This window comes from Carcharhinus amblyrhynchos, chromosome 15, assembly GCF_965287045.1.
Source record: "Carcharhinus amblyrhynchos chromosome 15, sCarAmb.v2.hapA, whole genome shotgun sequence".
In the NCBI taxonomy this organism is placed as follows: Eukaryota; Metazoa; Chordata; class Chondrichthyes; order Carcharhiniformes; family Carcharhinidae; genus Carcharhinus; species Carcharhinus amblyrhynchos.
In genome coordinates this window covers 28,067,609-28,082,022 of record NC_137338.1, presented here as the reverse complement: position 1 = coordinate 28,082,022, position 14,414 = coordinate 28,067,609, and the positions used below count along the sequence as shown (strand labels likewise).

The 14,414-nt window shown below is 38.0% G+C and overlaps 1 protein-coding gene across 4 annotated transcripts in view; it reads left to right on the top strand.

Annotated features, from left to right (window-relative positions):
- The window catches only part of itsn1 (intersectin 1 (SH3 domain protein)), a 198,043-nt gene that overhangs the window by 116,018 nt on the left and 67,611 nt on the right, over positions 1-14,414 (top strand). For all 4 annotated transcript variants that reach the window (XM_080203673.1, XM_080203672.1, XM_080203671.1 and 1 more), the window contains 6 exons: positions 257-462; positions 1,927-2,012; positions 4,907-4,960; positions 8,387-8,446; positions 11,808-11,974; positions 12,821-12,866. In XM_080203673.1, the coding sequence (XP_080059799.1) occupies positions 257-462; positions 1,927-2,012; positions 4,907-4,960; positions 8,387-8,446; positions 11,808-11,974; positions 12,821-12,866 (619 nt within the window). The remainder of the gene's footprint in view (positions 1-256; positions 463-1,926; positions 2,013-4,906; positions 4,961-8,386; positions 8,447-11,807; positions 11,975-12,820; positions 12,867-14,414) is intronic.

The following is a 14,414-nucleotide window of genomic DNA, read 5'->3' as shown; positions in this document are numbered from 1 at the left end:
TTGTGGACCCAGAAGTTTGGAAAGGACTTTGAATGAAAGAAAAAAAAACTTAGCCTCACCAATCATTTCAAAATTTCATTATCCATTTAAAAGTGACTAAATTCAGCCATCTTGTAGAACCAGCTGTGTACTTGAACAAAATGTTTGACATGTTTGTTATGTTGGAATGTGGGTCATTATGGTGAGCAGTAAATATACTAATGCGATTAGAACTGGGATATTGTATTAACATTGTTTCTTCTTAATTATTTGGCAGGGGGAGAAGGTTGAGGGACTTCAAGCACAAGCATTATATCCTTGGCGAGCAAAGAAGGATAATCACCTCAACTTCAATAAAAATGATATCATTACAGTTTTAGAACAGCAGGATATGTGGTGGTTTGGAGAAGTTCATGGACAGAAGGGCTGGTTCCCCAAATCCTACGTGAAACTCATTTCAGGACCTGTAAGGAAATCGATCAGGTATGTGTGTTAGGATTTCTCTTGATTGGAATTAACCTTGCTATTTTGGTCCCTCTGTCCTATTTGCCACACGCAAGTGAGTGAGTGCGGTCCACCTGAAATTGTCCCCTATCATCACGATCTCATAGGCCAGTCGCGTTTTTGTCTAAATCAATTGTTGTTCAGAGCAAGGAACACCATTTGACTTGACCTAGACTTTTGAATGAGCATATGTGCTCAGAATTTTCTCTCTGCGCTTTTGCCTGATTTATCACTTCATCAGGAAACTCAGCAATTTATTAATAATGGTTACTAAATACTTTTGAATTATTTAAAAGACAACACTTTATGAAGCACTTTCAAACTGTAATTAGGTAGAACTTGGAGAGAGAATACTGCTAGGATTGTATGGTCCTCAGAATGTGGGCTGGTTTATAAACAAATTGCCCCCACGCTATTGCAGCCAAAAGGCCGTATACTTTCCAAAGAGAATGCACTGCCAGGATTAATATGAAAACAGTACATTGATATACTTGGCATGGTACATGTGATACTGTTGAAAGTAAATACAAAGATTCAAAGTATTTTCAAATTTCTAAAAGCAATTTTCAAGCAGTCGATTTTGTAATTTTCTTTGATTGCATTATTTCACCTAAAGACAATCCATTCAAAAGAATGCAAAAAATGGACTTGGCATGATTTGAAATTCATGTCTGTTCTGGACATGGAAGAAAATAGAGCTTTTGATTGAGACTGCAAGTGCAAAAATATATTGTTGACATGAATAAGCAACTCATTAAGAATGGCACAGAACAAATTAGACATTATAAACCCTGATTTGTTGTGAAACCTTGGGTGTCTGTCTCAGTGGGATAATGTATGCTGATGTCTGTGATCTCATGCAAACAGCAGCCAAATGACCTTGGTCAGGAACAGGTGCTGAGTGAGGATTTGGCATTTCGTCTTCAGGGAAGGGGAACCTCAGGGGTACAGATGGTTTTGATAACAGGCTTGGGAGTGGCTTGTTAATCTCAGTATGTGATGCCTAAACAAAAAGGAACAAGACATGTAGGAGAGGCCATTTTTGAAAAGAGGTATATCTAGTGGAAAACGTGCGGATAATCTGAATGAATTTTGAAGATTATTATTCAGTGTGACTGTTTCGGCTCATCTTTTTCAAGAACTCATGCTTTTTAAATTGCAACTTACAAATTCTTGACATCAGTTATCAAGGTGACAATTGCATTCTGCTGATTCTGAGAGCAAAAAAATGAGCTCTCTTCCTTCAGTGCCAACCAAATGCTGAATTAATCTCAAATAGAGAGATTTGTTTTCCAGTGGAAGTTGTAATTTTTGTGTATTAATTTTTGAGTATTATAATAATTTCAGAGTATTGTGGCTTCAGAACCCTGTAAAACAAATAATATAATTCAGTATGTGAGAACGTGCAAACAACATAACTGTAACCTTTTGTCCTCCTTGAAGTGTGGATTCTACTTCTTCTGAAAGCCCACCCAGCCTGAAGAGAATGACCACCCCACCATCAAAGCTGTCTGCAGCACAAGGAGATGGTAAGTACATAACTGCTAAGCTTCAATGTATCAGGGAGTCTGCTTCTATTTCAATTTGCAAACCCACTGAGTGGTGACAGAATTAATGCACGAGACTAAAATAGGTAGCGCTTAACCCCTCTGCTTGCCTCACTGAATTTTTATTCTTGCAGCTTTCAGCTGGCTTGTGATACCTTACATGTTTGCATTAAATAGAAATTTTAAATTGGTTGATGTATTAACAAAATATATGAAAGGTTTCACTCAAAATGAAAACTTGATAATATACTGCACATTCAAACACCAATATATCAGTTTAAAACATGCCCTCCATTTTAAAGTAGCTTTAAGTTGTAAAATATTTTCGCTAGGTGACCCACTAATGCATAAAACACGAGCATGCAGAATCCTGATTACTGTTGTCTCATATTTGTCAAATAGATGCTGTGATTATAAATACAAAATCATTATATTGTACACAGATTGCAAATATTTATTGTTGCCACAGTTTAATTCTCCTGCCAATATGCCGATAGTTTATTTTAAAAGCAGCTCAATTTGAGTGAATTTCATTTGCCGTATAAATTAGGAATTTGTAATTCTTCGTTACTGTGTTCCAACTGGCAAATGTAGACAAATTATCAGCAATGTGAATTCAGCTTCATTGATTTGAAGTATCAAAAATCTATTGCTTAAATTAGACTGAAGTGCTGCTCGTGTGAAAATTTATGTCAATGGGAGAGTGCACCAATAACAATTTTGCTTTTATTAGTGACTGGAACCAGGGTCATGGCTTTACCTCAGTCTATTTAAGACAATCCAAAAGTTTACCACCGTGGTGTTTCACCAATCACTTAAAATCTTGTGCAAAACAATGTTATTTTGTGGAAAGTTTCAATTTCAAACTATGGATACAACTTGGGAATTAGTTTGAATTCATGTAGCATTTTTTGAATCTGATTTGCTGTGGAATTGGTAATCTCTGAGAAACATTTAAAACATTCAGCTGTGTACAGGCTTAACTTGCAGCCCCAATTTTCAAAGGTTTTTTTTATTTGTCTCAATTTTCTTCCCTCCTCCCGGCCTTCATTGCAAGCTATTCTAACTTGCTGCAAGATCAACTCCTGATAATTCAGTCATGTTTTGCACTAAATAATTTAAATTAAGCAATGTGGGAATTGAGAGCCTTAAAAAGTTTTGTATTAAGTAAGAGTTCATTAAATTCTGTGTCTCAGCCCACAAATTTTAATATTCTGCAGTTCCAACCAACACTTATTTCTTGTACATCAGTTACTTATTAAGCTTTACCCACCTGTCGTACTGAATGGTAATCAGCAGAGTGATTTAATCTGCTTTCTATTGCTATTTATTGTATATTTAACATAGTGAGTCTATATACTTGAAGCTTTTTCAGTTGTGTGTTAATTAACTTCAGGAGACCTTTACATTATAGTTGAATATTAAAACATAAATACATAAGTAGAGTTTATCTTTTATTCCCTGAATTCTTTCACTGTGGCCTGCCTATGCAGTAGCTACAGCTTGACTATTTCCAAATTCCACTTTTCTATTGTTCTAGTCCAGTTGTCACTCTAATGTCGCAGCTAATTTTAGAAATTCCCCAATATGTACTAGTCTGTCATGGCTTGCATTCCCCAGTGCTATTGTCAGAGCTGCCTGTGGGACTTTCGTAATATGCTGTACTGCTCTGATTTCTCAGCACACTACAAAACCAAAGAGGTGAACAGAGTCCAAAGATGTGGATTGGCCATGATCAATGCACAGGATTACAGGGATAGGGCAGGAGATTGGGCCTAGGTAAGGTGCTGTTTGCAGAGTCAGTGCAGATTCAGTGGGCTAAATGGCCTCTTCTGCACTGTAGGGATCCTGTAATCATGATAAAACCGTATTCCAGGGCAACATTGATAGGACTGGAAGTGTAGATTCAGCTCTCACTAACAATTGGGGAAAAGATAATCATTTCCAGAACCCACAGTTGATGCGGTGGTCCTGTCTAGGAAAGTAACAGGAAACTTGATTTTCCAAAAAAGAAACAGTTCTGGAATCCTTTGAAGATAAAGCTGTATGCACACCCTGAAGAGACAATTAATTTTGACTTTTGTCAACTTGTGCCTGTTCTTTCTGGGTAAATGCGTATAGACCAAACAGGAAGAGTGTGCTTGCCATGTTAGGGGAAACAAACTCCACCTATGTGGATTCCTGACTCTCTTGGATTTCACACTTTTGAATCACCTGACTGCATAGAGCAAAGTTATCCGTGTCCTTTAGTTTTATAAACTCAGACTTATGCCGTGCAGCTTTCTACCAAGGTGCTTATGATAACAATGCATTACACTCTGAACCACCATTCGTTGTCTTCAAGAATTTCCAAAGTTGTAATTCAAGGTCCCATTATTAGTGTTTTACAACTTTCAAGGAAATGGATGAAGTCTGACACTCAAATTCTGGATAAAATCTAAAATTAGAAACATTTCATCCATTGTGAATTAAGAGGGCTGAAAAAGAGCAATCCAATTTGATTTAAAGACCAGTGTCCTGAATTGTAAATGGAAGAACCATGGCACATGATCCTATAACTGGTTTTAAAAAGAAACTTGTGGAATCCCATGTAATAAAAATGAAATTTGCCTTTCTTGGTCTCTTAACTAGTGGCCGAGCGAATTATACCACCGCTCCAAGTATCAACCGACAATGTCTCGATTGTGATCTGTTTCCAATCAGGTTACTGCATTGTTGCTGCAATTTTTTTTGTGTATTGTTAGCTATAGCATTGTATCGCTGTCACCACATTGTCATTGCTATTTTTGCTCATTTCTGTGCATCACTTTGACTCTTGTCACTTTACTTTATCATGCTGTACTGTTCTTTTCTTTGTTTTCTGATGTCTGCTGTAGAACCTTGCAGGGAGGAGGCTGTTCCGCCTCGACCTCCCTTTCTCCCAAGGAAAGGTACAGTAACTATCTCACTGACGCTTCTTAATAAATCAGTCATGCTTTTGTAGCTCACTTGGAATCTATGTTTTCTGATTAAAATGGCCTCAATTCAAAAGCATTATGATGAATGTTGCTTTGCATGGAAGGGGAAGTGCGCTAAATGCCTTTTTAAAATACATGTTAATATAACTATATTTTGTTACTTTGATTAGTGGTATTTTAAATATATATGTAGAATACTCAATGTGGCAAACAATCGAAAAATAATATTTGATTTAGAGAACCTCATCATCAGGACTACACTTCAGTTCATTTGTGACATAATTGAGATTGGCATCTTTTGCATTTGTTTGAAAAATATTCCTTTAAACAGTGTTAATGTCATATAAAAGCAAAATACTCTGCTGGAAATCTAAAACAAAAGAGAAGTGCTGGAAAAACTCGGAGGGTTTGGCAGCATCAGGGGAGACAAAAATAGAGTTAATATTACAATTTCATATGACTTTTCTTCAGAGCTCAAAGAAGAGTGCTAATCTATCTTCAGTGCAGGTTTAGAAGGTACATTTAATCCACTGGTGTTTTGGCGGAGCGGGGGGTGCTAAACAACAGACAGGTTGATCTATTTCAGTGTTTCCTTATTCTCTGATATGTGATTTAATTTTCCTAAATCATCAACTCTTGTCAGACTGTGAATACCAATAGCTTTTGAGTCCATTAACTGCTGCGCTCTGCAATCCGAGAAGAGAAACGCAATTCAGGGTAGGTTCGCAAACATCTAACAGTTTACAAAAAGTAAAATGAAATAAACTACTGAGAATCCAAACAAATAAAATTTCTTACTGGATATAGAATCCCTGCAGTGCAGAAGAAGGCCATTCGGTCCATCGAATCAGCACTGACCATAATCCCACCCTGGCCCTATCCCCATAACCCCATACATTTACCCTAGCTCGTCCCTGACACTAAGGGGCAGTTTAGCCCCTTATGGACTGTGTGCTGTGTCACTAAAAGAACACCATGTGTTTAACTAGTTCAGAATGCTTTGGCTCAAGTTATCAAGAGCCTTCATAATCTCCAACAGGCAGTCCATCATTCATGGCAAAAAACAGTTGCAGTAACATTGTGGGTCATTTCTGGACTAATTGGAGAACCTAATTTCAACTGGAGAATTTTGATTCATTTAAGAGAAATCTTGAATAAAAACTTGTCATTACAAAGTGACCATATTGCCATTGTTGGCTGAGTTAAAAATACCAGGTTTATTCTTTCCCTTTCGGTTGGCTTTTTAAAATGCAGTCACTGTGTCTGCACATGTGAGGATGATGTCTTACCTCTGAGGTGATCATCTAAGTTGTCACAGTCAGGCAATAAATGCCAGTCTTGGCACCAATGCTCACATCCCAAGACTTTTTTTTACAAAAAAGCATCAAAGGAAATACTTGTACGCTTTGCATCTGAAACAGCAACATTATCTAGGTGAATTAGGAACTCTTGATTATATTCACTTTCCATACATCAGACCTCCAATTTGCCAGCTGAATGTCCCACTATGTTGCTGGTCACATCACCATGTTCTTTAACTTCCCCAACATTTCCTCCACAAGGAAAACTTTCCTTATTACAAACAAGTTATGTCATGGCCTTTCTTGCATGCATTTAAAAATTCAAAAGGAACAGTGCTATGGACCAGACTTGCCCAGAAGTGTCCAAAGCCACCATACAGGCATCCTAAATCCAGCATCCATTGTGTGGGAGTGGAATCTTTGTCCAAGAGGTCGCCCATGGTCGCATATAGTCTGCCAATGTTCTAAAAATAAAGATTCAAAATAAAAATGTAATACTCAAATACTTTTTCAAAAGAAGTCCTGAAGATGAGTGTTTGGATGTTCTTATTTTTGATATGTAGAATTCTAACTTCAGTCATATACTTAAACTCAATGGATTAGTAGAAATTGGTAAAGAAATTGTTTATGAAGAACTAGAGTTGGGTAACAACTTTTGATTTACTGTCACGAAGCTCCACCTGAAATATTGTTGACTAAAGTTTGTGTCAATTTTATCCTGATCTTTTCAGCTGATTTGCCTTGTGAGTAAAAGAAATCATTTTTTAATTGCACAGCTAGCTCTACAGGTTAATGTTTTGCACATGGACTGTCAGGCTTTGGTGTTTCCAGCATTGTCCACTTTCTTTATACTCAAATTAACAATTTGCCGTCACATTTTTGTCACCAACTGTTTTGTGCTTCTTGTTTTGTAAAGTTTCTCCCCTCCTTTTCAAAGTATGCCTCTTTACAGTTTCACTAGAATGGCTTTCTTGTTCAAGAATTGAATTATGAGCCTTAGTGGTGAGTGTTCTCAAAATAGTGGAATTTCAGCTGAACTAATTCTGTACGTAATGCTCACACAACTTGGAGCTGCTGGAACATGAATTGTTGAATGATTTTATTGCTTTCTAAAATAGCAGTGCTGAAACCAATTGTCGTGCATGCCCCAACACAGGAATTGAATTTGATACTCTGTTGGTCTTTGCATCTTTTTGTAAACCTGTTGAGTTACTCTGGCAGATATTGCCATGTGTTCTTATAAATTGAGATGTGTTCTTTCTGTTTTTTTTAAACAACCCATTTCCAAGCAAAGCAGAAATATAGTACAGTTGAGCACATAGTCTTTAATGGCGAGACAGTGGCATCACACTGGACTAGTAATCCAGTGACCTAGGGTAATGCTCTGGGGATCCAAATTCAGATCCCACCATGGCAGATGGTGAAATTTGAATTCAGTAAAATTCTGAGTTTAAAAGTCTCGTGATGACCATGAAACCATTGTTGATTGTTGTAAAAACCCATCTGGTTCGCTCATGTCCTTCAGGGAAGAAAATCTGCTTTCCTTACCTGACCTGGTTTACATGTGACTCCAGATCCACAGCAATGTGGTGGACTCCTAAATCCTCTCAGGGATGGGCAATAAATGCTGACCTAGCCAGCAATGTCCACAAATAAAACAAAAATAGCATGCCCACTCAACACTTTGAGGAAAGCACGCTGTCTAGTTGATGGCAGGAAGCAAGCATTTGATTGAGAAAATTAGAGATTTGACTTGTATGAATTCCATAGTATATGACTTGCATCAATTTGAGTATAAAGAAAATGGTTAATGCTGGAAACACCAAACAACGTCCACATGCAAAACATTAACCAATAGAGCCAGGGATTTCAGGGATTTGTTTTTTATTGATGGCAGTTGAAAAGATCAGGATATAATTGAGACGAAAACTTGAGTTGACAAGATTTCAAGTAGAGTTTAGTGACATTAAATCAAAAGCTGTTATCCAACTCTAGTTCTTTAACTTTGACTGATAGCAATATATCAACTTGTATTGGATTATGTATTGTATTTATGTCCTTCATTATGATCAAACCATAATGGTCCTCATTCATTCAGATTCCAACTTGAGGGTTCCTTGCCCTTCAGAGACGCTCTTTGCTGCTTCTGGTGGAGAAGGTAACTAGAATTTTCTGCTTAAACACAGACAAAAGTCTGTGTTATAATGCAATATGCTCAGCAACATTGCAACCATCTGTGTGTGCATCTGTTTTTTCTTAATTCTGTGGCACCAGTTAAGTCTCAATATATTTTATTCAGCTGTATGGTCCTACCATTGATTTTGTTGAAACCGTTACTCGGCTATTACTGGGAAACTCATAAAATCGAAGTAATCAACTTGATAAATACAAATTTTAGGTTGAAAGCAGAACCCATTGCAGGAACATTTTTTTTTTAAAATACATCATATAAATTTCATTATTTCAACCCAGAATTTCCTGGAACTTGGCTTAGCTTTGGGTAAAATAGAGCTGAGAAGTTTCTCTGCACTTGACTGAATTATACTGGATTCATACTAACATTTCCACAAGTGTTTGCACCACCTAACATCTATGTCTGATAATTCATATAGTTCCCAAAAGTAAAATTGTCATGGGATTCCTGATACCTGTGATTTTTGTTTTAAGTGCAGCAAGGCCCAGAATCACTTGATTTAAATTTCTGTGAATGAAATTGAGACTTCTGACATTTGGTAATTTTTTTTGTAATTTTAGAAAAAAAGTCTTGCTTCTTAAAACAAATTCTTTAGCATTTTGCAGTTTTTGTCCAGGGGCCTGCACTTAGCATTGCCAGTCTCTTCATTTGAAACTTTTCAGGTATTTCCTCCCTCCACCAGCCCCATGTATTCCTAAGGAGTAAACCTTTTCGATGAACACTCTTTACAACAATGCAAGAGAAGAGCAGCAGATAAGAGAGGAAATGATAGTGAGGCACTTAATGGAACATAGCAGCCCAATATATTTCGCCCTATCAGTACTTTTACACTAATGTTTGTTTTACAGTGATTTTTATGTTGGGCATAGACAAGTGTTCTCTGCAGTTCCTTTTTAGCTTGATTGAGGTAGAAATAGGTGTATTTTCTGTGCAACTACAATTAAGGAAATTTCAGCCCTTCGTCATTTAGATTTGGCAAGGTATTATGTTCACTGTTCCCTGTCAGTTTTGTAACAAACAAAGTTAATGTGAATATCTTGACAAAGCTTCAGGTTTTTAATTTTTCTGTGAATTCTGATATCTGCCCGTTGAAGTGGTGGAGGCTATCTCGCTGAATATAATTAAGTCATGGGTAGATAGGTTTCTGATAGACAAGGGAATTAAGGGTTATGGGGAGAAAGCGGGAAAGTGGAACTGATCCACTTCAGATCAGCCATGATCTTGTTGAATGGCGACGCAGGCTCGAAGGGCAAGATGGCCTACTCCTGCTCCTATTTCTTATGTTCTTAACTATCATACACTAAGACGCAGGTGGTTGCATGCATAAATCCTGAAATGGTTCATAAAGTTGTCCAGCTGATTTCCTCTGCTTCTATGGAATGTTTCTGAGTGTGTGCATTTTCTCAATGATGTGGGGAATTTGTCATACATTGGGTTTTTCGTCTGGAGAAAGGTTTGTTGGTGTTTTTGCACCAGCCATCAATCATCTTTCTATTCTAATCCCATTTTCCAACATTTAACACACAATCTTGTTAAGTCTTAGTGTTCCAGATGGTCATGGTAGAATGGGTGGTATTATTCCGTTTCAAATCTTCAAAAAGCATATTTTTAAGAAAAGTAAGCTGTTTGCATCTGCTACTTATCAAATAGAGAAGAAAGTTCAGTAAATAAAACTTAGAAAAATGTAACTATATGATTGAATGGAAAAACTCAACTGATGAATTAAGATGCTGTTACCTAGCTTCTCTAAACACAGCAAATAGCACCACTGTGAAATAAGTAGTTATGTTCAACATTTGAAATCAATAACATAGAACCATTAACAAGTGCTTGAAACTGGCAGAATTTACTTTGACACAAATCTTAGGGAAGTGCTTTGTCTCATTTACAAAGTACAAGTGTTTAAAAGTTTGCCTTGGAGAATAGCTTTGTCAGTATGTTATTTTGGAATGTGGTCATTTGGCTGAATTGCAATTTTGCTGGAGTATTGCTTTTAGTCTATGCACATTGCACTAATAAATATCTACCTGCAGTGCGTGTATGTTTTAAATCCTGCTTATAGTATTAATCAGTGTTATGATCCCAGTTGATGTTATAATTGGATAGGAAGATTCCAGAGTGGAGCCCTGGCTCAAAAGACTAAATTTTTTTTTCAAAAAAACATAACAGAAGTCACAGAACTGCAAGTTTTCACAAAAAAAAATTGTTAACACATGCAAAATTGGATTATTACACAATATTATTTACTCCCTCCTTGGTTTAACAATTACACCCAGATTAACACAGATTACAACATATACCCAAAGCTATAATGGTCTCCGTAACACAATCCCAGTAAGCACACAGATTGGCTGTACCCAAGTGAATGTCTAGGTCTTTCCTTAGAATCCCAGCCAAGATGGAATGTCACATGGGATTTTCAGAACTCCACTCCCAGAAACACACTTTCAAAATCTTATTTCACAATGATGCTTTCCATCAGTGGTTTGCATTTTAAAATACTGTCCATGTTTTCTAAATGTCTTTTTAAACAAAGCTCCCACTCCACTTATAACAGCAAATTCAATATTGAGGTTTTACACTACCATTCTCTCTCAAACCTCCCCACGTTTAGGATTTCTTTATCTCGACTACTGTACAAACTGTTCACAATTGCTTTAATTCTTAATTCCCAGACTCCATTAAATGGCATCAAACGTTTGATTTACCTCTGAAGTCTGCTTTCCCACTTCAAGGCTAGTTATCTCAATTGTCTGTAACTCAGAACACTTTATTTACTCTTTCTTAAATTCTTCTGTATGATAGCTTGGTCTTTGTTCTCTTAACTTCAGTTGTCTTCAGACATTTTTTTTCTGTTCCAATTCTTCTTTGGGAATCCTGCCCTCTTCTCCCATCCTGTCCAATCTTTCTTCTGGCGGAGTTGAGAGCTGTTGACTCCCAGGTGTCCTCCTTCACCTGCAATATATTCCGCTAAAACTTAAAAGCTTTCCTACCTTACAAGGCCCCCACTTAAGTGACCGCTGCTAGTTTATTTAATCATCAACCCATAACCTTCTCTAAGCACAATAGAAACATAATTAAAACAACCAATCCCCACACAACACCTTTGTCCAGCATGAATCTAACTATTGGTTTTACCATTCCAAGCACAAATATTAAATTAAACCCACTTAAAACTATGTTTTATTTCTAATGTTTACCATATTCTTTAAATATTCTTTAAAAATTTGTTTTCCTAACTCCAGGCAATCATTCTTATTACAAATAAATATGCTGTGCACACATTTTTAATGAAGATGTTCCATCTGTTTTTCATCTTTTTTAGAATTTATTGCTATGTACACATATGAAAGTAACGAACCAGGGGATTTAACTTACCAGCAAGGAGATGTGATCCTTGTGACAAAGAAAGATGGTGATTGGTGGACGGGGGTGGTAGGAGAAAAAGTGGGCGTCTTCCCATCCAACTATGTCAGACCAAAGGACTCTGAGGTGAATTATCCAAGTTGACTTCTTTTCCAACCCTTTCCCCTTTTCCTACAAAACTGCCCATGTTAATTATAGTGTTGTAAACAGTTGGAGCTTTTGTTTTGCTGAGTAAACTGACCAAAAAATGTATGGGTTATTGTATTTTCTTATATTGTTAAGTTAAACAAATCCTGACATTCCTACTTAAGTCACATGATGCAATATCATTGCTCATCAAAACACACCATACATAAGAACCTATTTTCCATGGGTTGAATCTTATGGGCCACCTGTTGGTGGGAAAATAGGCCCAACTGAGGCCCTTAGTGAGCAATTAATGCCCAATTGAGGGCTCCCTCCCACTATTGCACTGATTTAATTGGCAGCAGAAAAGACCAGCCCTCAACCTGCAGCCCATGAGATTTAACCCTGCAGGCTGCAGACGAGTTCAGAGGGAGCGGGTGCCTCTTGCTTGGCCCTTGGAGTGGCGATCAGAGCCCCCATCGCATAGTTTTGCCTTCGCACGTACACTCCACCCAACCCCACCTCCCCGGGCCTGTCCACAATGACATCTCAGACTTGCGTGCATCTCTGGCTCTGTTGCTGAATGACCCTTAGTGTCCAGAGATGTGTAGGTTAGAGGGATTAGTGGGTAAAATATGTAGGGAAATGGGGGTAGGACCTGGGTGGGATTGTGGTCGGTGCAGACTCGATGGGCCAAGTGGCCTGTCTCAGTACTGTAGGGTTTCTATTTCTATTTCTGTTGCACCTCATGGAATAAAATTAATAAATGCTTTCTAATGGTTTGAAGATCCTATTTGTTGAATCAGCCTGTTCTTGCAATCACTAATAAAACTACCTTTAATATAGGGGCCTGGACAGACAGGAAAGAGTGGAAGCCTTGGAAGGAAGCCTGGTGAGTCTTTTTAAACATCTCTGAGATATCGATTCAGTTTTTGCATTTTTCAGGAATCCTCTCTAAAGACAATATTACATATTTGATCTTTGGATAACCAGAAGATTTGTAACACTTTTCACGTCCCATGCTTTGAAGCCAATGATTTGGGGAGGCTGTGGTGTAGTGGTATTGCTACTGGGCTAGTAATCCATAGACCTACGGTAATGCTCTGGTGGCTGGGTTCAAATCCCATCACGGCAGATAGTGAAATTTGAATTCAATAAAAAACTGGAATTAAAAGTCTAATGGTGATCATGAAACCGTTGCCAATTATTGTAAAAACCCATCTGGTTCACTGCCAGACCAGGGTAAGGACATCAATGTGGCATCAATAAATGCCTTCAGGTTTGGGCAATAAATACTGGCCCAACCAGTGACTCCCACGTCCCATGAATGAATTTAAAAATATATACATATTTTATTAAATGTAGTTGCTGTTAATGTGTGGGTTAACAGAATTGTCAATGCGCACACAGTGAAGTTACCTGAATATGAAATGAGATGAACGACCAAGTAATTTTGGTTTTGTTCTTAGTTGAGTGAGAAATATTAGCCTGGATACTGCAAAAGTTAAGTGACCTTTGTGTTATATTATATGGCAGACAGGTCTTTGGTTTCACAGCTTATCCAACAAAACTCACTTCTAACAATGCAACTTTGCTCTCAGTACCACACAACCAATAAGCTAAACCATATTGAAGTTCTGTATTGAAGTGCAACCTCTCAATCTTGACAAAAAGGTGACAAAAACGGTTGACGAAGGAAGGACGGTGGATGTCATCTATATGGATTTCAGTAAGGCGTTTGACAAAGTCCCTTGTAGCAAGTTGGTTAAGAAGGTTAAGGCTCATGGAATACAAGGAGAGGTGGCTGGATGGGTAGAGAACAGGCTTGGCCACAGGAGACGGAGGGTAGCAGTCGAAGGGTCTTTTTCTGGCTGGAGATCTGTGACCAGTGGTGTTCCGCAGGGCTCTGTACTGGGACCTCTGCTATTTGTGATATATATAAATGACCTGGAAGAAGGTTTAACTGGTGTTATCAGCAAGTTTGTGGATGACATGAAGATGGCTGGACTTGCGGATAGCTATGAACGTTGTCGGACAATACAGCAGGAAATAGGCTGAAAATTAGGCGGAGGAATGGCAGATGGAATTTAATCCAGATAAATGTGAGGTGATGCGTTGTGGAAGAACTAATGTAGGGGGGAGCTATACAATAAATGGCAGGGCCATCAAGAGTAAAGACACACAGAGGGACCGAGGTGTGCAAGTCCACAGATCCCTGAAGGTGGCAGCACAGGTGGAGAAGGTGGTGAAGAAGGCCTTGCCTTTATAGGACAGGGTATAGAGTATAAAAGCTGGAGTCTGATGTTGCAGCTGTATGGAATGCTGGTTAGGCCACATTTGGAGTACTGTGTCCAATTCTGGTCGCTGCACTACCAGAAAGATGTGGAGGCTTTAGAGAGAGTGCAGAGAAGGTTTACCAGGATGTTGCCTGGTATGGAGG